This window comes from Hypanus sabinus, chromosome 2 (genome assembly GCF_030144855.1).
Source record: "Hypanus sabinus isolate sHypSab1 chromosome 2, sHypSab1.hap1, whole genome shotgun sequence".
Lineage (NCBI taxonomy): Eukaryota > Metazoa > Chordata > Chondrichthyes > Myliobatiformes > Dasyatidae > Hypanus > Hypanus sabinus.
The window spans coordinates 120,866,029-120,892,266 of record NC_082707.1 but is presented as its reverse complement, the minus strand read 5'-3'; the positions used below and the strand labels follow the sequence as shown (position 1 = coordinate 120,892,266).

The 26,238-nt window shown below is 42.4% G+C and overlaps 1 protein-coding gene across 4 annotated transcripts in view; it reads left to right on the top strand.

Moving 5' to 3' along the window:
- The window catches only part of bahd1 (bromo adjacent homology domain containing 1), a 71,967-nt gene that overhangs the window by 28,643 nt on the left and 17,086 nt on the right, over nucleotides 1-26,238 (top strand). For all 4 annotated transcript variants that reach the window (XM_059953672.1, XM_059953690.1, XM_059953680.1 and 1 more), the window contains 2 exons: nucleotides 376-1,940; nucleotides 8,955-9,346. In XM_059953672.1, coding sequence (XP_059809655.1) covers nucleotides 389-1,940; nucleotides 8,955-9,346 — 1,944 coding nt within the window. In that variant the 5' untranslated portion in view covers nucleotides 376-388. The remainder of the gene's footprint in view (nucleotides 1-375; nucleotides 1,941-8,954; nucleotides 9,347-26,238) is intronic.

The window sequence follows — 26,238 nt, the reverse complement described above, 5'->3', positions numbered from 1 at the left end:
TTGCTGGTCTGTGTGAGTAACTTGCACCCTTGTGATTTTTTTTAATATGCCCTATTTTTATATTGCACATTCCCCCACCCTAAAATAATGTCTCTGATGGCCCCCTTTTTAACAGAGTTTCCAGTAGTCCATTTCCTTTCAGCAGCCCCTCACCCAAGTTTACCTAAGTCAAGGCACTTTCCACTAAGCAGAAGCAGAGTTTATTTACTTAAGTAGACTAGAGCACTGTGCAGCCTTGATGAGGGGTGGGTATTGCTGTCTGGTAGGACTGATTTAAAACTGTTAAGATTCTTTCTGGTGCTGATACATGAGCATGGTGTCTCGGTGCGTTGGTTTGCTTTTGACATACTTAAGTCTCTGTTCTGCATTTCACAGGTCTAATTATGAAATGTCCTGCCTCTTGATGTCGTATGACATGAACTGCACTGATTGTAACGTGAGCAGCTTAAGCAGCACAGCCATGGGAAAGATGATGCTGGGGCACAATGGAGTCAGAAGCAGCAGAGAATATAAAGATAGGGCTGCTGATGGTGAGAGCAAACAGGAGTATCTTCCTAAGTACCGCAAAACGTATCCGCTCCGGAAACGCATTCATTGTCAGTCAGGCGATATCTCTTCCCTGGAAATTGCCAAGGATCTGGAAGGGATGTCGGTTGACGGAGCGAGTCCTACGCAGGCCATCACAGAACACTGGGATTACCAAGGCAGCCTTGACAGACTACGAGCAGAAGGGCCTAAGGAAGAGAGAACTGAGGACACTGGCAAGGAGAACGACCGGACAGCAGCTGTGGTGCCACGTGCTGCTGAGCCACGCCCTCGAAGGCTGGCCAGCTTGAATGCAGAGGCGGTCAACAACCTGCTGCTGGAACGCGAGGACTTCCCATCATCCAGCCGTCGATGCCGGAGGAGCACCAGCTGTAGCACGGAGTATACAGAGGGCAAGGCTGGGCATCCGGCCAAACGGCGGGTGGGAAGCCTGGGCAGCTCGTCAGATGGCGAGGTCTTCGCCAAGGCTGAGAACGGCACTGCTCTGGCCAGTGGCAGCTGCCCAAATGTATCAGCTGAATCGCCAGCCAAAAAGCGCATGGCCAGCCTCAATGCTGCTGCATTTCTCAAGTTGAGCAATGCCAAGGACAATTCTGCCACCCGCCGCAGCCGGGCCGATGGGGAGGGCAAGCCCGGAAGGAGGGTGCCCTGCTCACACTCACTGGCTGGGCAGCAGTGCATGCAAGCCAAGAGGAAGGACCCAAGGAGCAGCATCGCTGCTGGACCATCACCAGTTGCCAGCACTGTGGACTGCGAAAGGCCGCCAAGGAAGGAATCTGCCTTTTCGGGTGGCTTGTCCCGTACTGCAGACCTTCCCTGCCAATATGCAGACAAGGCCAAGCAATATTTACATCAATTCTCAATGCTTGTTGGAGATCAAGCCATGGTTCAGCCTAAGTGTCAGGCTATGGAGGGGAGCATGCCTTCAAGTGCTGACTTTACACAGCCGTTCCAGTCGCACTCGAAGTTGACTCTGCTGGATAATTTTGTGTCTGCTTCAGACCACTATGACCTGCTGCCTCCTGATGTCTGTCTTGCTTCCTCAGTGGATGACCTCTACTTACAGTATGATAGAAATGACCTATTGCCCATTGGATGCAACTCTCCACACAGCTGCTCCATGTGTTCAGCCAGTTTCTCCTGTTGTACCTTACCTGATGACGAAGGGACCCTACTCGTGTCACAGAGCACTGTACCCTCAGGTATCCCTTTCTCATGTGCTCCATGCAGGAACTCCCTTTGCTTTGTGGGAGATACAGCCTCTGTACAGTGTGTGGATGTCACTGGCTATGATCTTTGCCGAATGCTTCATCCATCACTGAGTACGGACATAGTCGGGAGGACTTTAAACTCAAGCCAAACAAACTCTCTACACAAACTAGGACAGAAAACAGGTAAGAAATCACCATGAGTAGAGCTTTTAAGATATCATCATGGACTGAGATGGTAGGTTTCCATTGGATGAATCTGAAATCTTTGAAAAGAAGTTTCAATTTTTCTCTGAATTTTGCTGTTTTGGTGCAGTAATTTTGAGGTATAAATGTTCAAGGTAGTCAGTTAATGAATCCAGGAATATTTGCATTTCTCTGAGAGCGATTTGTGGTACATAAAGGAGTTGAGATGTTATGTAGATGGGCTGAAGGACTTCTGCAGTAATCATGTTAAGGAGAGAAATAATATTCACTATAAGGTAACAAGCTGGGAGGAAGCTTTTGTGCAGTGAGTGATTTTGGTGTGAGTGGCCAGTCCCTTTTGAGTTTTGACTCTCACATGTGACCTATTTCTCTGATGCATTTTGGTCTTGCATCCAGCCAAGATGAAGACTGACTTCTCTACACCATCCTTGGCCACAGCCTCACACTCTACGTGATTTAACAATGTTGAACTGGATTTTATTCACTCATTGGAACTACACTTGGTTACCTTTCCAATGATGGCTGAACTTGAAATTCTAGCCCTTATGTTCAAGACTTTCATGACATCCCCCTTTACTACCTTCTTAATCCTTGCAATAATTCTGCTTCCTAGACTCGTAATTTTGGATTTCCCTCTTTAAAAAACTCTGTTCTTTTTATGTCCTCCCATAAAACTGACAAACTTCTAGTGACCTCTTTTGCAGTTGTATGGGTTAGCCTGACCATAACAGCTGTAAAATGTAATGATCTTTTCCTTATAATGAGGGTGGTACGATAGTGTAGTGGTTAACATAACACTTTACAGTACCAGTGACCCCAGTTCATTTCCCGCTGCTGTCCGTGAGGAGTTTGTATATTCTCCCCATGACCATGGGGATTTCCTCCAGTTGCTCCAGTTTCCTCCTAAAGATGTACCAATTGGTAGGTTAATTGTTCATTATAAATTGTCCTGTGATTTGGTTGGGGTGTTTAAAACTTTTGCATAGTACTATATTTTCAATGTGGAGCAGACAGCAAGTTTGTAAATTTGGTGGGAGCAAGGGATGTTGGGAATGGCGAGTCTGTGGGAAGGGTATGGGGAGGTAGCAGAGAAGGTTTGTCAGGGATGGGAATGAGTCTGGTGTGGGTGCAGATACACCCAGCTCTAAGACACAAAATCATTAAATTCCAAATGATTGGTTTATAGATCATTACTGAATGTCTTTTCTGGTGCTTCCCGCTCCCTCTCCTCTCCATTCTCCTTTTTCCAACTGTGATTCTCCTCTCCCTGCCTCCCTCCTGCTCTCAGTCCACAATAGAGACACATATCAGAATCCGGTTTGTCATCACTCACATTTGTTTTTGGGGCAGCAGTTCAGTGTAGTACATAAAATTACTCCAGTACTGTGCAAAAGTCTTGGGCAAATATTTATAGCTAGGGTACCTAAGACTTTTGCACAGTACTGTGTATGATGCTTTTGCATTGTTGTATCACATAGCATTTAGACCTCCTCTGGTATAACAGAGGTACGGTCTTGAGACTATGAAGAGAAACCAATGCAGGAGATTCTCTGGCTCTGACTAGATAGTTGCAATGGAGTCAGGCAGGTATGGTTTTTCCAATGTGGATGTTGCTGGGGATGCATAGTTGTTCATGTCAGTGAAAAGAAAAAGATAGCATTATATGTCATATGTACAATCAAAACAGTGAAATTTATCATTTGCGTCACATCAAGTCAGTGAGGATTGTGCTAGGGGGAAGTCTGCAAGTGTCACCATGTTTCCAACCCTGGCCTGAGCATTGGAAACTGAAACGCCTGGAAGAAACCCACATGGTCATGGGAAGAACGTACAAACTCCTTACAGTCACAGGAGTCAAAACCCAACTGGTGATCACTGGTGCTGCAAAGGGTTTCCGCTAACCACTATACTACTGTGCTGCCCCATTCAATCCTGCAAGCACATCTATATCATCCAACTGTACTCTTAATTACCTACATTGGTTTCATTACTTTCACCTTATCAAATACAAGATCCAATCCTATAATCTGTGTCCCTCCAATCTCTGCAGCCCTTTTTTTGCCAAGAAACACCCACATGGCTGATAGATGATCATGTCACAGGTTTTCTTAAAATCTATACTTCACCAAGCATTTAATAATAGCACAAGAGATTGCAGATGCTATAAATTTAGAGCACCTCAGCCAAGGGCCCAAAGAACGGTGAGAAGGAAAAATTTAGTTGCCAGGGTATCCCTGTGATCTGTTTTGATATTGAGCTGAGGCAAGTGCCTAACTGAACAGATTCATCTAAGGAGTTTTAGGAAAGATGGATTTGGGAATTTTTGTTGGAAAGTAAAGAGATGTTGGGGATAGATTGGTTGAATGTCATATCAGATGTAAAGCATTCTTTTTTTGGATAGAGTGGTGATAACAGATGATTTTAAGAAAGAGGTATTGTACTTGGGAAGCTAATGTGCGTGGTGCGTTTGGGAAAACAGAACAGAATAATTAGGTGGCCAGCATTTCATTGGGAATAGAGGTGTAAGAACATGCAGTTGGTATAGTAGATGAGCCCAGCTTGACAAGAAAGAGCAGAGACAGGATGCAGTTAGACAAAGATGCAATGTTTCGCCTAGCCAGGGCAAAGACTTTGAAATTTGTCTCATTAGTTCTGAGGAAGGGGTGGAAGTCTAAGATGCAGATAGTCACATTGTGCCAATGTCTACACACTCCCTGATCTTGTGAAGGAAAGAAGAAAAAGGAAGTTTTAAGCTGATGGTTTGCAGTTGGAGGGGAAAGGATGGAAAATCGGGGCATATCTTGGCAAACCAAGAGGATTTTGGTAATGTACTGCAAGGAGATGTGATGAAGTATATGTAGTCTACCATTTCTGTTCAGTTCTGCATTATTTAGCCTGAAGGGAGTAGAGATGAGAAAGATGTTGGAGATGCACCAAAAAGTGAGAGAGTAATGAGCATCAAAAACGGTAGTGATGTAATTCAGAGTTCTCTAATTGCAAATGGGGAGCCAAAGGCTGAATCTTGCTGCACAAACTAAAGTAATTTAGCCTGTGATGGTTCTTTTGAAAGAGCTGTCCACTATCCCCAACTCTTTTCATGGTTTTTAAGTGTTCCAGATTTTGATTAAAATTTAAAAATTTATTCAGATAATTTAATTGCTGAATACTGAACTAGTCCTTGTAAAAAAAAAGGTAGGTTAATGTCAGTGACAATTTTTCAGTAGGGTGGCAATTACTTACCAACTGTTCAAATGCATTAATATACTGTCTGTAGCAGTTCTGGCCTGATTTATTTATTTAGAGATACAATGCAAAATAGGCCCTCTCGGCCCACTAAGCTGTACTGCCCAGCAGCCCACCAATTTAACCTTAGCCTAATCATAGGACAATTTACAATGACCAATTGGATCCCATCAATCAGTGAATGTGTTACTATTATCTATTTGGGAATACCTTTTGGCTATGGTAATATTGTTAATTTGCTGGGAGAGAGCTCTTGACTCTTTCATGGGATTGGGAATGGGTGATGTGAAACTTCTTAGAATGGCACTGGTTTATGGCAGGAACTGGAAACATTCCTTCTCCATTCGTCAATTGCAAATTTAATGCTTGGAGAATTAATGATCTGAACCAATCTGCTTATGTGCCACTTGCTGGATTGTCGACCAAACTTCCAAAATCTGCTTTGAACAGATTTTGGAGGATCTGCCTTGGGTGTAGCAGCTATGGCACACTGTCAGCAGCACTGTTGTATCTGAGCCCGAATGCAAAGGATCCAAATTCTGCTTCAGGTATTTCAGGATGTTTTAAGTATGCTGGCACTCCTATTGCCTATGGATTCATTGCACTCTGGGAAATAGCAGCTGGAAGGCTGAGGCATTAAATCAAAGCATTGGTACCGAAAGAGCAAATTCAATTAAATGGCAATATTTCAAAGAAGAGTGAGGAACTTGAATCCTGGCCCATATTTTATCTTTGAAGTGAGATACCTATAACATAAACTGATCAGTTTTCAGTGGTGACAGTGTATTTTTAGAGCAGTCACCTAATGATGCTCTCTGGGACATCCTGAGGCAGTGGAAGGGAATGTACAGACGGTCTTCCCAAATCTTTGCTGGTATTGCAAGGATCCTAGGAGCCAAGCAGACAACTATTGACCACACTGTTGCTTCCTTTCTGCTAGTGCAAGCTGGACTGTTCAGTGAGTTTGCTTCTGGGCTCAGATGATAGTTGGGGGGAGAAAAAAGTTCATTCCAGTTTCTTCAATATTCTTGTGATGCACGACACTGAATACATCATTAAATTCCTTCCATCCATTTCAATCTTGCAAACAGTATTGGAGGCAACTCGCTCCTGCTGCGCGCTCTGTGTTTGAAACAAAAGAAAGAAGGTGCTGTAGGTTTTATGTCGCACCCTCTAAGGTGGGATATTTTGTGACAGTGAGTGGAACAACTGGAACTCGTATTGGAACCAGTGTTATAAGCAGAGAGGAAACATAGTGGTTAGCACAACCCTTTACAGTAGAGGCAACCCGGATTCAATTCCCGCTGCTGCCTGTAGAAGTTTGTACATTCTACCAGTGATCCTGTGTGTTTCCTTCCACAGTTCAAAGACAGACTGGTTGGTAGGTTAATTAGTCAGTGTAAATCATCCCATGATAAGTCCAGGGTTAAATCAAAGGATTGCTGGGCAGCATGGTTTGAACGGCTGGAAGGGCCTTTTCCATGCTGTATCTCAATAAATCAGAAACACTGAACAACACCCCACAGTCTGGCGTCCCAAGATTATTCCCTGTATCATTGCTAGTGAAGCTGGATAGATGACCAGTGAGGTGATCAAATTCCTGGCCATTAGGACTCACAGGACAAAGAGTAACAGAATAAAAAGTTCTTATGTCGAAAGAGGAAGTATTAAGTTTATTTCAAAAGAAAGCTGCAAGCCCTTCACAGGAGCCACGGATTTAGAGAAGGAAATCCAGAACTTGGAGCTGAAGGTACAAACTAACTGTGAAGGAAATGAGGGCATAAGCATAGATTCTCATTTGCAGTGTTAAATGTCACTGCCAAAGAAGAAATTGATAGCAAGCTAGAGAAGCCTTGTCACATACACACCAAAACTCCAGTGCTTTGAATCCGGATATTCAAACTTATTAAACTTGGTTTAATAATAATAGAAAATGATCATTCCACTTGTCCCTTTTTGAAATGTTTTGCCATATGTTGCTGTTCTGCACCAGTTTTAATCACAATGGGTTCTGCATGTATCAGTCATATTGTTGTCTGCTGTCTGTACCTACTGTTGTGAACTTCTAAAGTCTGCTTGGTCCTGAAAGTAATGTTAAACTGCAAGTTTGGAAGAAGTTAGCTTATTAGGATTTGGAATAATCCTCTGGTCTTTTGGCCTGCATGAAACTGAATCCCTCACCTACTGATAGGCGCACAAATGGATTTTAATTACATCAGCGCTACATGACCAAATTGAATGACCTGAGAGCTGCCCGCTGCTGTAAGAGGGCATTAATTTGGAAAGCGCTCTCAAAGCAATCCTTAATTTTATTCCACTGTCTAGCCTTGTGGAAGGAAAAAAAACAATTAGAAGTCGCAAAAGTCCCCTTTTAACAATGATGTGGTTAGAGTTGACATATAACAATGTCATGGTAATTCAAAGGGCATTTCACAGCATTGCAACAGGCTTAAAATTACGAATTACATCAGGAGGTTTACAGTTGCCTTCTCTGTAAGTGATTAATGTATTTTGGAAAGACATCTGACACATGCGTGCTGTACAAAAGTCTTGGGAGCATATATAATCTAGGGTGCATAAAACTTCAGCACGGTACTATATTTGTCCACATGGAGCGGAGAGTCAGTCTGTAAATGTAGAGATCAGAGAATGTTGGAAATGGTGAGCGTGGAACGCCTTGGGAGGTGGTGGAGGAAGAGTGCCAGGTGTGGGGATTGGCACAGGTGCAGACACACCCAGCCCTGAGACACCTGGCAAGGTCATTTGATTCCAAACAATTGATTTATTGATCATTACAGAATGGATCTCTGGTGCTTCCCACTCCCTATTCTCTGCCTTCCTCTTTTCCCAACCAATATTCCCCTCTACCTGCACCCCCCCACCCAACTCTGTCTGCAGTAGAGAGCCATATCAGAATCAGGTTTATCATCACTCACACAGGTCATGAAGTTAATTTTATTTTTTGCGGCAGCAGTACAGTGCAATACATAAAATTACAGTACTATACAAAAGTCCTGGGTACTCGAACTATATAAGTGCGTAAGACTTTTACGCAGTACTATATAGAAGTTCAAAATAAATTTATTATCAAAGTATGAGGATTAACAAACACCAATGTGTGGAAGAAGGCAAACTGTGCAAATAAAAAATACCAAGAATGTGAATTGTAGAAAGAATCCTTGAAAGTGAATCTGTAGATTGTGGAATCAGCTCAGAAAAGTGGTGAATAAAGTTGCCCACACTAGCTCAGGGGCCCGATGGTTGTAGGGTAATAACTGTTCCTGAACCTGGTGGTATGGGACATAAGGCTTCTATACTTCCTGCTCGATGGTAATACAGAGAAGAGGGCATGGCCTAGCTGATGGGGGTCTTTGATGGATGTTGCTTTATTGTGAGGTACCAGTGCAGCTTTATAATTGAGCAAAAAATGAACTGTTAGACAAACTCACCAGATCAGACAGCACTTTTAAAGGGAAATAGACATTGGCTGTCCATTTCCCTCTTCAAATGCTGCCTGACCGGCTGAGTTTATCCAGCAGCTTGTTTGCTCCACATTTCAACAATCTTCTTTGTCTCCAGTCTTTATACCTTATCTGTGCCACTCAATTATAATTATAATGCATGTGGGTATTTCACATCTTCAGTTGAATAACAGAATAAGAATAATTCATCACCATCAGTTTGTTGTCATTTATTTTTATGTTGAAATTAATCTGTTAGTGTTTAATCCTTTTCTCTTTTGCTTTATAGACAAGTATAAGTCCTTGGAGCCACTCTGTGTAACCACCCCAGTCACAGGTCATCTGGTGTCACCAGCAAATTCTCTCTCAGGCTGTCCTGTGCCTACTGCTCCTTCTGCTGCTGAGCCTGTACCCCAAATCCAGCGCCCTGGTTTGGACACACCAGCAACCACTAGGCCCCACACCTTATCTATGCTGAAGCTGACCCGAGAGTGTCCACAGAGTTCCAAACCTTCCAACAGCTCCAAGCCCAGTCTCCGTAATGCAGTTTATCAGCCTGCCCAGCAGAATAAAGCTGGCACAGGCCATACAGAAAGTAGGCAGCAGAGAATCAGCAGGAGACGAGCCACGAATGGCTGGCTGCCTGTAGGGGAGCCCTACGAGAAACCAGTTTATGTCGTGGTGAGTAGATTTTGAAGATGCTATTCTTAAAGATGAGATAATTTGCTCTTTGTGAAGCCAAAATAATGGAGGCTACAAGTTAACTTCAGCTCTTTAATATAACATTTAGTAGTGTGTAGAAGAGAGGACATGTTCATTTTTTCCCCTCAACAACAGCATCTAATTAATTTTAAAGTGCATTTAAAGAGTGGGAAGCAAATGTTGGTGGGGGAAGGAGTGGTGAGAACTGCAGACACTTTGTACAGAGAAGGTTTCCGTAATGTGTTATTCTTTTCGTCATCAGTTGTTGTCTAAGGGATTAGTATAGATCAGAGAAATGAGAATAGTTATCTTGTTCCCTTAAATCCTTATTGATGCTGAAGAGCAGTTCAAGGAAAAACTGGATTTTTGGAGGTGCTATCTTCCAGCTGAGATGTTAAGTTGAGGTTCCTTTCTGGGCATTGTTGGAAAAGGGGTTCTCTTCATCACTAGTTACCCCAACCAGGATCACAGGCAATTGCATCATTCAGTGGTGGTGTGTGAGAGGGAGCTTTTTCATACAAAAGGAGTGGAAAATATGGATTAGTCTTCGAGAAGATTGAGGCTGGGGGCCAATTGAGCACTCAAAACAGAGACTGAAAGTTTCTTATTAAGGTTATGGAACTAAAGGCAGTCACTGTAGCTAAGCTGTATATTAGCCTTGTCCTAATTAAACCTCAGAGCTGGTTTGAAGGACTAAGTGGCTTCTTCCTATTTCTTTGTTGTTAAAATGTGATTTGGCTGCAGCATAAGCCAGTGTAGAGCTTGTGGGAAATCATCTGTCCTTTGCCCGGAGGGGTGTCAGTAAGTACAGGCATAAGTTACAATGTTTGACTGTACCTCTGTAAGCAGAAGAGTTCTGTCTAGCACTGACTCTGCAGCTAACCACAGTGCACCAAACATGAAGCTTTGTACTCATTCTGCTGGTTTGTCATCCTATTGTTGCGCAGGTCAACCATGTGAAAGGGGGAGCATTGCACAGAATGTTAACACTATAAATTAAAAGCAGATCCAAACACTGAGAGGGTTTGCAATCTCATCTCTATTAAATACTTTTCATCCAAACTGAATGACACCATACATATTTCAACACTAAATGGTTCAGATAAATCTGCAGTTACACTCTGGTACTGCGATTATGCATTCTCAGTGATATTGTGGGACACTTGTTCAGTTACTCCAAAGGGATCATCCTTAAGTTTTGTATTTTAAGAGGAAAGAGGCCCAATAACTCCTCAGCTTTAATATCAATATTGCAACTTTAATATTGCAACTTCGTTTTGTTTCCCCAGTTTGTATTTATATATATATATATGTTAGGTAGCAGACACCTGTATTGATATTTATATTGCATGTCTTTTCCAAAATACACAGTTGATCATGCCTTTTAAATTGTAGAATAAGTACCTTTTCAGTTTCAAAAAATGATTCATAATATATGCAAAGAAAGAAACAGTGCAAAAATGGCATTCTTGGTCATTACATTCAGCAGTAAATGTTTAAAAAAGCAAACACAAACGGAACACCATTGATACATTGCTCTAGGTAATACTCCTTTCATTGTCAGAGAAGCTCCACCCCCACTCCCCGACTCAATCTCTCCAGTTGTTGTTGCAGAAGGACCCTAGACTGTGGTCCTTCCCCACACAGCCCCACACATTTGTTGCACCCAGCTTCAGTGTACCCTTCAGTAAGTACTCCTGCAGTCTGGACTGTGCCCTTCTTCAGCATTTCCTCACCTCTTGCATAGCTGGAAGACCAACAAATTTTGAGCAGATCTAAGTGTGTCTTTCATCCAGTCATTGACTTTCCAGCGGCAATTAATGTCTCTCATTGTGTGATTCTAAGAACAGCTCGTAGTTCAGAATCCTCTTTATGCCACTGCTGGAAAGGAACCGAAACACAGAACCTTGCATTCTTGTCCACACTCTTTGCGAATATTTAATCTACAAGAAGGTGTGCGACTACCTTTTTCCCACTGCAACCATCTTGAGGGCAGTATGCATTGGGAGTGATAGGTCATCTGTACAGAAAGCCTCTGACTAGTAGTGCCTTTCTCACTGCCAGCCAAGCAAGTCTTGGTGTTTGTTGGTCAGATCTGGCAATGGAGAATTCTTTTAGATGGTTAGGACCACTTGCACAGAGAACAAACACCTGTCCTGCGGTGTCTGTAGTACGCTCTGCACTGACCGCTACCTGTGATGTACACTTTCAGTCCATATACCATCTGGTACAGCCACACAAATGTAGTCATCAGGATGAGGGCAGCAATAGGTACATTTTTGCCCCCATTTTCTGGGGATTTGTGCATTGTGACCCAATAGTCTCGCTGTACCACGAACCCCGAGATAAACGGAAGACGTCCTGGGTGATTACCAAGACAGGATCACAAACGGGCCATGTCTGTGTGAAGCACAGCAGCCATGCAAAGATATCACACCTGATAACCAAGTTATTGACAGAGAACATAGTTTCCACAATCACAATTTTTTTACCTTTCTAATCCTAGTCAGTTATTGTTGCATGCCTCAGACCCTTTAGAATACACTCTCCAGTGCTTTCAGAGGGTCAGGCCTAACAGTGATTGGGCAAATCAGTTGTTGAAGAGTATGGTCTTTCTCTTTCTATGGTTGATACCGGCCACCTCCAATCCCAACTAGAATTGGTTGCAAACAGTTATCACTCTGCAAACTGATGGTGGATTCAACAGAAGATGGTGCTATCATCCACGTACAGGGAGGTTTTGGCCTGTGTGCCTCTACTGCCAAGCAGTTTCACCCCTCATGTACTCTCGTCCTTTTTGATGGATTCAGCAAGTAGCACACAAGTAAGTTGGAAGAGTGGACAACCCTGCCTGACTCCAGACTTGATGGGGAAAGCTATCAGTGTTCTACCCGTCGATTTGGACTTTACTATAGATATCTTTGCAGAATAGATCTATTTTCTTAGATTTGGGGCCCAAAACTGCTCTCAATACCCCAAATGCAGTCTGACCAATGCCTTATAAAGTCTCAAAATTGCATCCTTCCTTTTATATTCTAGTCCTCTTGAAATGAATGCTAACTTTGCATTTGCCTTCCTTACTACCGACTCAACCTGTAAGCTAAGCTCTAGGGAATCTTTGACTTACACTCCCAAGTCCCTTTGTCTGTCCACTTTCTGAATTTGCTCCCCATTTAGAAGGCAGTCTTCGCCTTTATTCCTTCTATCAAGGTGTTTGATCATAAGCTTCCATACACAATATTCTATCTGCTGTGTCATTGTACATTTTCAATAGATTTGTCAGGCAAGATTTTCCTTAAAGAAAACCATGCTGACTTCTGCCTATTTTATCATGTGCTTCCAAGTACTCCGAAGTTTCTATAACATCTTGTCAAGCGTTGAAGTCAGGCTAATTGGCCTATAATTTCATGCCTTTTGCATCCCTTCCATAAACATTTGCAGTTTTCCAGTCTTCAAGAACCATTCCAGAATCTAGTGATTCTTGAAAGATCATTACTAATGCTTCAACAGTCTCTCCAGCTATTTCTTTTTGAAACCTGAGGTGTAGTCTATCTGGTCCAGATGATTTATCTACCTTCAGACCTTTCAGCTTCCCAAGCATGTTCTCCTTAGTAATAACAACTACACTCACTTCTGTCCCCTGACACTCTCGAATTTCTCGCATACTATTGTGTCTTCCGTAGTGGAAATCATTTATTCAGTTTGTCCACCAATTCTTTGTCCCCGTTACTATCTTTCGGTGTAATTTTCCAGCAATCCAATATCCACTCTCGCCTCTCTTTTATTCTTCATATATCTGGGGGGGTGGGATTTTAGTATCCTCTTTTATATCACCTTCATATTTCTTCTTTTCACTCCTTTGCTTTTTTGGTTCATTCTGTTGCTTTTTAAAAGCTTCCTAATCCTCTAACTTCCCAATATTTTATACCACATTATATGCCGTCTTTTGCTTTTATACTGTCTTTGACTTCCCTTGTCACCCATGGTTGCCTCATCCTCCCTTTTAGAATGCTTCTTTGGGATGAACTGATCTTGCATTTTCTGAATTAATCCCAGAAATGCCAGCCATTGCTTCTGTCCCATTATCCTTGCAAGGGTCCTCTTCCAAGCAACTTTGGCCAGTTCTTCTCTTGTGTGTCTGTAATTCCCTCTACCCCACTGCAATACCAATGCACCTGAATTTTGCTTCTCTCTTTCAAATATTAATTCATCATATATGATTACTGCCTCCTAAGGGTTCCTTTACCTTAAGCTCTCTAATCAAATATTGTTCATAATGTGAAATCCCTCATGAGAATGCCCTATTTACATGCCTTTTTAAAAATCTCCCATTGTAATTTGTACCCCACATCCTGTCTACTATTCAAAAGTCTGTAATAACTCACATCAGTGTAATTTTACCCTTGCAGTTTGTTAACTCTATCCTCAAGAATTTTGTCTTCTGAGCCTATGTCACTTCCTAAGGAATTGATTTCATTTTATTTAGCCAACAGAGCCACCCCCTACCCCCTCTACCCAACTGCCTGTCCTTTCAATACAATGTGTATCCTTTGATGTTAAGCTCCCAGCTATGATTCCCTTTCGGCCACGATTCAGTGACGCCCACAGCATCATATCTGTCAATTTCTAACTGCAGTACAAGATTATCTGCCTTACTTCGCAGACAGTGTGCATTCAAATATAACGTCTTCAATCCTGTATTCACCACCTTTCTTTTCAATTTTGCCTCCATGTTACTGAAATTAAATTATTAATAAATTTCTAAATTTCCCATTTTACTCTGGAGATTTCAGTGACCTCTCCTGTACTCCTTCCCTTTTAATTTATCCATGAGTCATCCAGGCTGTTGAACCCAGCCTCCATCATTTAATTTAAAGCCCATAGCTGTTGAATTCCTTTTGTAATCCCCTCTGCATTGAAATTGATGGTGTTGCTGAACAGACGTGAGGTCATTCAGAACTATTACTTTTTGCATAATTCTACCTCGGGTGATAAGGATTGCTAACCTTTCTCTTTTCATGGAAGTTGTACACCACTGATTTACAGGATAAGAATATTGCCACTCTTTACCCTCGCTTGAACATAATGGTAAAGTGTGGCAGCCTTCTGGTAAAGGTTCTACTGTGCTATTGTTTAGGGTGCTTCATGAGAAGGAGGATGAGAGGAGACATGATAGAGGTGTACAAGATACTAAGAGGAATAGACAGAGTGGACAGCCAGCGCCTCTTCCCCAGGGCACCACTGCTCTGTACAAGAGGACATGGCTTTAAGGTAAGGAGAGGGAAGTTCAAGGGGGATATTAGAGGAAGGTTTTTCACTCAGGGTGGTTGGTGCGTGGAATGCACTGCCTGAGTCAATGGTGGAGGCAGATACACTAGTGAAGTTTAAGAGACTACTAGACAGGTATATGGAGGAACTTAGGGTGGGGGGGGTTATATGGAAGGCAGGGTTTGAGGGTTGGCACAACATTGTGGGCCGAAGGGCCTGTACTGTTCTTTGTTCTATGGTTTATACCCAGCATCAGTGAAATAATGTGCTATATTTCTAAGCCAATATTGCTCAACTTTCCATTTGGATCATAGAGGTGTTACATTTGGCCTCGTCTGGTAGAGGTCACAGTTTTAGGAGCTGCTCTGTAGTGAAGGATATGTTTTGAGATTTTTCAATTGAAAGCCAAAGGCAAATTTGTGACCAATTTGACTGCATGGAAATAAAAATATGTACCTTTTGATGAATGGATGCAAGAACTTGCAGTTGATTGTTGTATTTAGCAATCTCTTCAGAGTCTAGCTGTCAGTTTCTCAAACTGTTCATCACAAAAAAGTTGTCAGAGGCTCTGTACTTTTGTTAAGTAAATAAGCACAGAAATCGGATGGAATACAATTAGAAAAATGTGAGGTCATGCACTTTCTTTGTTTTATTTCTACCCAAAGTATTTTTTTTAATTGTTTGAGATTGAAGGCTTTTCATGTCCCAAAGGACCTGTTTATTCTTAGTATACAAGTCATTGAAGGCTGAGATGGAGAGTCAGCAAGCATTTAAGAGGCAAATGGGCTTTTATTGCAAGACAATTTGAGTACCAAGTGCCTTGCTGTTGTACAGGGTTCCAGTAAGATGACTTCTGAAATATTGCATGTAGGCCTATAATAGACAAAGTGCAGCATTGTTAGTTTGATTCCTGAAATGGCAGCTTTGTCGGACTGGGGTCATATTGCTTCAAATTTAGCAGAATGAGAGATGATCTCATTGAAATAAGCAAAATGATTAGAAGTCTGATAGGGTAAATCCATAGATGATGTTTGTCCTGACTAGAATATCTAGAAACAAGTGTCAAGGTACCAGCATAAGCAGTTTGCCATTCAAGACAGATGAAAAGGAATTTTTCCACCAAGAGGATGGAGAATATTAAGAATTTTCTATCTATGCGAGCTGAGGAGGTCCTTTTGACATTTAGTCAATAAACACATATGTATTTGTTGGCTTGCACAGTGCCCTGAAAAAGTATTCAGCCCCCAACTTTTTGTTCACATAGATGAGTATTACAACCAGGGATTTTGAAAAGTTTCACAGAGCATTTTTCTTAGAAGAGCCCCAAAATTATAAAGCATGAAAAACTAAAAATTCAAGAACTATAATGTTAGCAGTTTAAAAGTATTCATCCCCCTTTTCCCAATACTTAGTTGAACCACCTCTTGTGGCTATTAGAGCCAGTAGTCTTTTTGGATGAGTCTCTAATTGTTTTGCACAACATGATGGAGCAAGATTTGCCCATTCCTCCTGATAAAATTGATCAAGCAGTGCAATCCAGGATCTCTCTACATTTAACAGCATCCATCTTCCTACCAACCTGACAGGTCCCTGTGTAATATTAAGAAGTCAGCTTCTCGCAGGCCGCTTGTGACCCTGGCTATTTTTTTTAAAGGTCATAGCAGCTATGAGCTTGATAAAAAGAGTATAAATGCACAAATGCTTGCCCATACGATAAGCTGAGCAGGTGACAGTAGCCTTGGTGTGGGAAACATATTGTGCCTTGGGAGGGAATCGGAGAGGTGTGCTGCCAATTGTTTTGGGAGGAGGATGGCCCTGAGGAGGTTCTGTATATACAAAGCATTCTGAATAGGAGTTCCTGTGGAAGTGAGAAATGAAGTCATGAGGCTGAAGTCATGGGCGACTCCAAATGCATAGCAGGAGTCTGTAAAGTTGTTAGCCACTTTATTCAAAATACAAGCTCTGGTTAGGCCAAAGAGTTCCACTTTTTGGGCTGATACAGGGGGCTGCAAGGATGCAGACTCGAGCACAGCTGAGTCATTTACAACTGCATAGCCGCTGAAGCGACTGCCACACTCAGAGACAGAGGAACTACCGTCGACATAAAGGATTAAATTAAAAAGGAAAGCCTTATCTGAGCGATCGGGGTGGGGGGGGGGTAGTCAGAAAGTGGTTCTGCTTTAAACAGCCATGGGGTGGCTCGGTGAGATCCTCGGGTGGGCTTTCTAGAAAAATGGCGGGGTTGATGGTAGTACAGTGGGCAAAGGTGATATGTGGATTATTAAGGAGTGCTACCTCATATCCGTTCAATCTATCCTGGGTGAGGTTTGTTGGGAGGTCAAAAGCGCAGTTACAGTGTGTGAGGAATAAACAACTGTAGGCTGCTGCACAGTTATGTTGGAGGCTGCTGTTACGAGAGAGTAAATGGCTGGGAGCATCTGTGAACATGGTGGGAGACCCCTTGCCACTGGGTCTAAGCGGGTGAAGAAATATGCCACCCATCTTTTCCTATCTCCATGGGTCGGAGTAAGGACTGCTGTAGTGCAGTCTTCCAGGACAGTAACAAATAACTGGAAGAGGCGGTCATAGAGGGGACGTCCCAGGGCCGGAACACTGGCCAATGCCTGTTTAAAAGCATCCCTTTGTTCTTGTGTGAATTTGAAAGGTCCCACCATCTGGCTGGACGCCAGGGGTGAGAGGTGTTTAGTTAGGAGGGCAATGTTGGGTAACCACTGTCTGCAGAAGTTCACTAGGCCCAAGAAGACCCTCATACTCTTCGGTGTGTTTGGTCGTGGGGTGTTACTCATTCAGGGGTGAGCTTGTCTCTCATATGCACTCAATAGGGTGCCCAGGAATTTCACCTTACGTTGAGCACATTTTACCTTATGAGTTTTACTCCAGGAGTGGAGGGCATTAAGGAGCCTGTTATTTTCTTGTCTATTGGCGGGTTCAGAAGGGCTGGCTAGCAACAGGTGGTCTATGTATTGGACAATGGATGACCCCCCCACCCAGCAGCTGCAAGTCCTTAAGTTGGTTATGTAGGATTTGAGAGAAAATGGTTGGGGAGTGGACAAATCCTTGTGGAAGGCATGTCCAAGTGTATTGCTGGCCTTGGAAAGTAAAGGCAAACAAATACTGGGATTCAGGGGACAAGGGAATTGCAAAAAAAACGCATGCTGCTGGTCAATGATAGTGAAAATACTTGAGTCCACAGGGACATTACTAAGAATGGTGGTGGGGTTGGGGACGACGGGATGTAAAGGTTCAACTATTTCATTTATCGTTCGTAAATCTTGTACCAGGCGCCACTCTCTCTGTTCAGGTTTGGGGACGGGTAGAATAGGGGTGTTACAAAGTGATTGGCAAGGGACCAAGATGCCCTGTTTGCAAAAAGAGCCCACCAGGGAAGTGACACTGTCAACAGCATCCTTCCGAAGGGGGTATTGTGGAATGGAGGGCAGCTGTACCCACTGTTTCACCCGAATTTGCACTGGGGTCACAGAGGTTAGACCTACCTCAACCTTTGATGCGGCCCATAAGTCAGGGGCTGGCTCATCCGAGACGAGGTGGTGAGACTGGTGACGATGGACACAGCCTGTTACCGAAAAAGGGCTAAGGTAATAAGTCAAAATTCCATCTGATAACATCTGGGGAGTTCCGAGGAGGCTCGGGTCTGCCTGTTCCTACGGTCGGCAGGCTAGAAACCCTAACTCCTTTGGTTTGTGTCCCATAGCCACTGACAAGGTGATGTGGGGAGACACAAGACCCAACTGGCTCCATATCTCAGTAGGCACCTGAACTAATAATGCTGCTCCCTCCTTACCCTTCTGTAACCTAGTGCTGTGTCTCTCTGCACCCACTTCAGGGTCCTGATCGTCGCGTGGGGGATTTCCCCTCTTAACAACCAGTCTAAGGCAGGGTGTCCGAGACAGGCACTTTCAAACAATATTATCCACTGTACTTCAAAGTTTTGAGATCTCTAACCCCAGATACCTTAAGTGTGAGGACTAGAACCTCACCTTATTATACCTTAATTGTAAGGACTTGAACCTTAGCTTTTTAAAAATTAATTGTAAGGACTCGAACCTTACCTTCTTACACTTTAAGTTTGAGGACTTAAACCTCACCTTCTGAGTTACCATAGTACTCGGGTAGTTTAACTGTGGTTCTTCAGGAGCTTGTCAAAGGGTCACCCATCAGATGAAAGGGTCATCAAAGTGGTCAACTAATGAGAGGGATCGAGGCAAATCTTGCCTTGTGGGCCCATCCACCTCAGGTCGTTGCCACAGAATCGACCGACACTGTCTTTACGGATTTACCTTGTCTTGAGGTCCCATCTGGGGTGCTAAATTGTTTTAAACTTCTTTCGATCTACCCGATGCAAAGACACCACGTACTACAGTGAAAGTAACTTTAACTCTTTATTAGCAGGTTACTCGAGAGAACCCTCCTTAAGCTCTCTCTCTCTCCTACTCTGGTCAGCATCGTAATCCTCACACAGATACTTCAAAACCTCCCAAGATTTAGGATTACCCTGCTGGTCATATACACTAATCCCTTGTCTTCGGGCATTATGTTCCCAATTGTTGGTGTTTAATTCCTCGGCTGTCTTTCTCCATTTCGACATTAATAATTTCCACCTTTCTGCACACCTCCATTTCCACAGCGCTTCCTCTGCTTTGATACTGTTACCCAAATCCCAGCAGACATCTAGTGGCCATATCTCATTCCCTAGTTTTTTTTAATTTAATGATGCCGACGGTCTGCGGAAATCATTTTCATCTCCCAGGTTGTCTTTACAAAGTTTAAATGAAGGGCTATTAGACCCTGATTTATCAAGGGTCTGACCCATTTCAGAAAAGCAATCCCATAGTATGATGCTGCCTCCACCATACTTTACAGTAAGGATGGTGTCACCTGGCTGATGAGCAGTATTAGATTTGCATTACACATATTGCTTGGTGTTGAGGCCAAAAAGTTTCACTTTAGTCTCATCCAACCACAAGACCTTCTTCAATATCTTTACCGTATCTTCTAAGTCAGGGGTTGGCAACATTTTTGCCTCTGTGGGGCGGATTGTGTATTAATGAGCAGACGGTAGGCCAGATAAAGGCCATAAAAATGAAATATGGGAACATCTAGTTATGTATTGCCTCAAATTAATGAGTAATGCATGCTAGAAAATCATTTGTGCTTAAGGTTGCCTACCCCTGTTCTAAGTGAGGCTTTTCAAACTTTAAAAATGAGGATAATCGTCTTTCTTTAGCAGTACGTGTGCTACAAATCTAATACTGTGCATCAGCCAGGTGACACTATCCCTACTGTAAAGTATGGTGGAGGTAGCATCATGCTATGAGGATGTTTTTCAGCAGCAAGGGCTGGAAATCTGGTTGGGTTTGATGGGAAGGTGAATGCTGCTAAATTCAGAGAGATCCTGGATTAAAAACCTGCTGGTCTCTGCCAGAAACCATAAACTAGGGAAGAAGTTTGTGTTTCAGCAGGACAACGGCCCATAGCGCACTACCAGAGTAACCATGGAGTAGCTTCAAATGAAGAAAATTTATATCCTTGAGTGGCCTAATCAGAGTCCTGAACTTAACCCAATTTAAACAGTGCAGGTAAGAACTCAAGGCCCTTTTTTGGACCTTTGAGCCATGCTGCCCAGGAACCCCCAACAATGATTTAGCCCTAATGCAATCGCAGGACAATTTCCAATGACCATTGTAAATTGTGGGAGGAAACTGCAGCACCCAGGGAAAGTCAACGCATTCCACACGGAGAATGTACAGAGATTCTTACAAAGGATGCTGAGATTGAACTCTGAACTATGACATCCTGAGCTAGACTGCATCATGCTAACTGCTACTCTACCATGGCGCCTTGTGGAATATACCTAATATCAATCAAAACAGTAGAAGGTGCCACGGAGAGTTCCCACCTCACTGATCCACGGTTGTGAATTCCTCTAGACTCTGATTCCAGGCTTCACCACATCCTTGAACTAAACATAGCGAAAGGAAATGAATTTCAGGTGCTAGATGCCTTCTTTGTGAAGGCAGCATTTAACTGACTGTACATAAGGGAGTGCTAATAGAATTGAATGGGGTTAGAAGAGGGAATAGCTTTCACTAGTTTGAATCCTGCTTTTCACCAAGGAGAGTGGTTGAAAGTTAAAGAAATGTTGTGAACAGTCTTTACTGGAGTCACCAAGGCCAGCTACATGCTCTCACATTGTCCCACCTCCCCCCAATATCGATAATATTCAAGCATGTGCTGTCAGGTGTTGGTTCCTGCATGAATTTGTTTTTATTGATGCAAACAAGTGTCTGTTTCTTTAGTCATTCAGTGGCATTTCCAAATTAGCCTAAAGTAATTATCATAGAGTTTTCCTTTAATTTAAAAGGAATTAGACAAGCTACACAACAGGTCAGAGGCTGGTTGTTCTGCAACTCCTACCCCCCCACCTCATGACTTTTCCACCACTTAGGTAATCAGGGATGCATGGATAAGTACAGCTCCACCTACATGAAAACTACATAGATTCCAGGACGAAGCAACTATTTTGGTAGGCATTCCATGCATCCCACCACTTCCTGTGCAATGTACCTTTTTAAGATGCTCCCAAGCCATTTAAAATTTCATTTTGATAGCTGTTGTCATAGATCAACTGGATGGACAAAGGCAGAAGTGTCATTGGAGCCTACAAATGTCTTTTCGTGTCACAGCATCCTGACTTGGAAATATTTTGCTTCATTATCACTATGTCAAAATTCTGAAGCTTGGTCTCAGTTCTTTCAGAGTTTCAGTGGTTCAAGGTGAAAGTTCACCACCATCTCACCACCTTTGAGAAAGCTGGCACTTATATGCTTTAAATTAAAAGAGATTGTCTGTAATACCCACATCCCTTAACAAAACCAAAAAATAAATAATTGAATTCATTCTCAAATTGCCATGATTATATTTCATTTGGTGTTCTTTTGTTGAAAGACAGTTGCCCTAGTGATACACTTGGGAAATAGTACGCTGTCAGAAGCACATGCTCTCCCTTTATTTTTCAAGGGAAAAAAGTTGAAAATAGTGTTGAAATGTTAGTTGAGGTGATGTTGTATTTATGTTCTCCTCAGTGCATCTTTAACATTGTACAATGTCCTTCCAGTGGAGCGTTTTTTTTTAAAAAAGCACATAACTAAAGCCGGTTTATTAACAGGGCTTCATTCATTATGCACCAAGTCTTATTTTGTGGATGATCATGGTCTTACCGTGACCATGATTGTTCTTGGCAATTTTTTTTACAGAAGTGGTTTGCTATTACCTTCTGGGCAGTGTCCTTACAAGACTGGTGAGCCCAACCATTATCAATACTCTTCAGAGATTGTCTGCCTGGTGTCAGTGGTTGCAGAACTTCTGATATTCACCAGCTGCTCATACGACCATCCACCACCTGCTCCCATGGCTTCAAGTGACCCTGATCAGTAAACAGGTGCTGCACCTTGCCCAAAGATGACCTGCAGGCTAGCGGAGAGCAGGAGTGCTCCACATCTCCGTTGGTAGAGGTATATCTCCACTCCGCCACCCAAGTTAACAGAGCAGAAGTGAAAAAGGATGAAATAAGACTGGCAGCAAGCATAAAAGGGAATCCAAAAACATTCTGTTGGCAAGTGAAGAGGAGAAGGTTGTAAGAGGAGAGTTGCTGGGGCTAATCAGAGATCAATAAAGAAATCTTGCTGAGGCAGAAAGTGTGGCTAATATATTGAATGAGTATTTGCTCCGATCTTTGTCACGGAAGTTGTTACTCAAGCCTTGGGAAGGAAGAAGTGGTTAATTTTCTGAAAAGGTAGTGGTGAGGCACTTGGAGCAATAGGTCAAAATCAGCAGTCACTTGGACTAATAGATTGATCGGAGAAAGCCAGCATGATGTGGCAAACTAACCAGCAATAGAGTTTTTGATGTGTAAGAAATTTGATGAGACATAGTTATTTTATATATGGACTTCCAAAAGGCAGTCGAATGGCATCAGCAGAAATTGTTAAAACTTCCAGTTGTCACGTATTTCCAGCATTTTCTGTTTTCTGTTTTATTTCTCATTTCCACTATGAGTAGTTTTTTTTTATTATTTACAAACATGTCATCAATGTTGAAGGCAGTGGAAAGAAAGGTGTATCAATCCAGTTCTAGATGCCACCCTTTAGGACAGATGTGAAAGTATCAGAGATCTGTAGTAGTGATTTACCAAAATTGTTCCAGTGCTGAGGAGCTAGTTATTGTATGTTGATGCACTGAAGAAGTTGAATTGTTCTTTTCAACAGCAGAAGTTGTGAGGGATTCTTAGCCTACATTTTTCATGATTTTGAACATTAAGTAGAATGATTATTCCCAATAACCAGGGGAATGAGGCGTTTAACAGAAGAGCAATAAGTGAAATAAGGGAGGGGGAATATCTGAATTGTAAGTGTCTTTGAAGTGGAAGTGTATTTAAAGGGGAGTTTCCTCAACATCTTTAAAGAAAATTTACAGGACCACTGCTATGAGGGCAGTGGTGTGAAACTACATTCGGCCCTCCTTATCCGTGGGGGATTGGTTCCGGCATCCCCCATGGATACCAAAAAACGCAGATGCTCAAGTCTCTTATTTAATCTGTCTCAGTGCGGAGGTCTTTAGGACCCAGTGGAACCCTGGACCTTACTTAACCCGTATCAGTGCAGCTCTGAATCCGCAGGGTTTCTGTTCACGAAAATAATCATGATCGCGATTGGAAAATAAAGTGGAAGTAATAAAGCGATTGGAAAGAAGTGAAACTCCATTGGTCATCGGAAAAGCATTAGACTACAGTTGGTCAATGATTAGAACAATTTTAACGGAGCATTTGAAAGGCCCTGCCCCAGTGAAAGCTACAATTATTACTAAGCAACACAGTGGTTTAATTATTGAAATACATATGTTTCTTATGTGTTTTATAAGCATAGAAAGGTAAAAGATAAACTATATACTAAGACAAATGTTTTACTGAGGCTACATAATACCAAATGTACCTGTCCCGACTTCAAATCCAACTTAAAGACGGACTCAGGAATGGAACTCGTTCATAACCCGGGGACTGCTTGTACTTTTAAATCATCTCTAGATTACTTATAATATCTAATACAATGTAAATGCTATGTAAATAGTTGTTATACTGTATTGTTTAGGGGAAAATGACAGGAAAAAAATGGTGTGTACATGCTCAAACAACGAGTGCTGGAGAGAGAACTTCCGGGTTTTTCTGATCCGCAATTGGTTGGATCCATGGATGCGGAACCCGCGGATAAGGAGGGCTGACTGTACCTAGATTGTTACTTGAAGCCAGTATAGACTCAGTGGGCCAAATAGCCTTTATGATGCAATAAATCAGAACCAGCTTTATTATCACTGTCACATGTTGTAAAATATGTTTGGTAGCAGTACAGTGTAATGCATTAAAATGCCATTGTACAATAAGAAACACAAAAATAAATAATGCAAAATAATGAGGCAGTGTTCATGGGCCATTCAGACTTCTGAGGAGGGGAGAAAGCTGTTCTTAAAACATTGAGTGTGCTTCTTCAGGCTCTTTGCCTCCTGCCTAATGGTACTAATGAGAAGATGGCATGTACAGGATGGTGTGTCCTTAATGGCAGATGCTATCTCCTTGAGGCACCATCTTATGAGTATGTTCTCAGTGATGAGCAGGGCTGTGTCAATGATGGAACTGGCTGAGTGTTCAACCCTCTACAGCCTCTTGTGATCCTGTGCATTGGAGGCTCCAGATCTGGCAGTGATGCAACCAGAAGAATGCAGTACATGGTACATCTGTAGAAATTTCCTAGAGTCTTTGATGACATACCAAATCTCCTCAAAATCTTAATGAGATATAGTCATTGGTGTGCTGCCTTCATAATTGCATCAGTATGTTGGGCCCAGGATAGGTCCTCTGAGATGTTGATGCCCAAGAACATGAAGCTACTTACCCTTTCCACTACTGACCCCTTATGAGGACTGGTGGGTGTACTTCTGACTTCCCCTTCCTAAAGTCCACAATCAATTCCTTGATCTTACTGACATTGAGTGCAATGTTGTTGTAACATAACTCAACCAGTAATCTATTTCACTCCTCATCACTACCTGAAATTTGACCAGCAACAGTTGTGCCATTGGTAAATTTATAGGTGATGTTTGAGCTGTGCCAAGCCACATTATCATGTTTATAAAGAGTACAGCAGTGGGCAAAGCACACATCCTTGAGATTCAGCTACATTGATTGTCTAGTGAGGAGATGTTATTTCCAATCCGGACTGGCTGTGGTCTCCTAGTGAGAAAGTTAAAGATTCAGTTACAGACGGAGGTACAGAGCCCCAGGTTTTGAAGCTGGTTGATTAATAATGTGAGAGTGATGAAGTTGAATGCTGAGATGTTACCAATAAACAATTTGATGCAGGTACTGCTGTTGTCTGATAGTCCAAGGCTGAGTGGAGAGCCAGTGAGATTACATCTGTTGCAGCCCTGCAACAGGTTCAGGTCCTTGTTGGGAGTTAGTTCTAAACATGATGAAATCTCTCAAAGCACTTCATCACAGAATGTGCGAATGCTCCCCAGATAACAGTCATTGAGGTAGCTCACCCCGCTCATCTTAGGCACTGCTATGATTGAGCACAACTTCTGGAGATAAATAGTAATCTGTTTCCACAACAAGATTGCACTACAGCTTTGAGGTAATTGAGAAACTGATCTGCTCTGGTGTTTATGAAGGCAGAATGCTGCTTATCTAGCTGGAGAGCTTTTCTCCACGAGTTGCATTGTGAGAGCTTAAGTATGACGGCATGTTATTTTGACATCACAACAAAGTATTATCACAGAAAATCCTGGGAACACTCAGGATAGGTGATTTATGTGGAAGAAGAAACAGAGTTAAAGGTTTCAGTCTGAGACCACACTGTTCTCTGCAACTTAAACCCCTATTCTGTCCAACCTGAAATATTAGCTTTGTCTCTTTCATGAAATACTGTCCAACCTGCTGAGTGTTTCCAGCTTTTTCTGGTTTTTTTTTTATTTATAACATTAGGAGTAGCAGTCATTTAACCATGGAGTGATTATTCAAGCCACAATCTTCTGACTTGGAGATGATTGCAATAAGTTGAGTAATCAAGCCATACGTTTGTCATGTTTGGCTGATTCCTTGAAATACTGTATTTGTCCTTGGCACTCATCAGTCAAAAGAATAACAAGGTTGAGGCATGGTTAACATCTACTGTAGCACCATATCCAAAACTAGGACCATCTTTACAGAATAATAATTAGTATAAAATCCAGTGGGAAATTTGAGCCAAGTATCTTTAGTCACAAGGAAGAATTTGGGCATTGAAGCTTGGTGAAATAGTTGGGGTTGCAGGCCTTAAGCATGTCGAAGGGGAAGCTAGATAAATGCACAAGAGAGAAAAGAAAAGTTAATAGGTGAGTTAAGTTGTGTGGAGTAATAGAATGTCATGAATCTATTGGGCCCAAAGTGAATTAGCTGCACTTTCTAGTGTCTATTGTGGGGTGAGAACAAGATCTCTTTGCTTTAAGGCATTTCATAATATTGTCAAATAAGT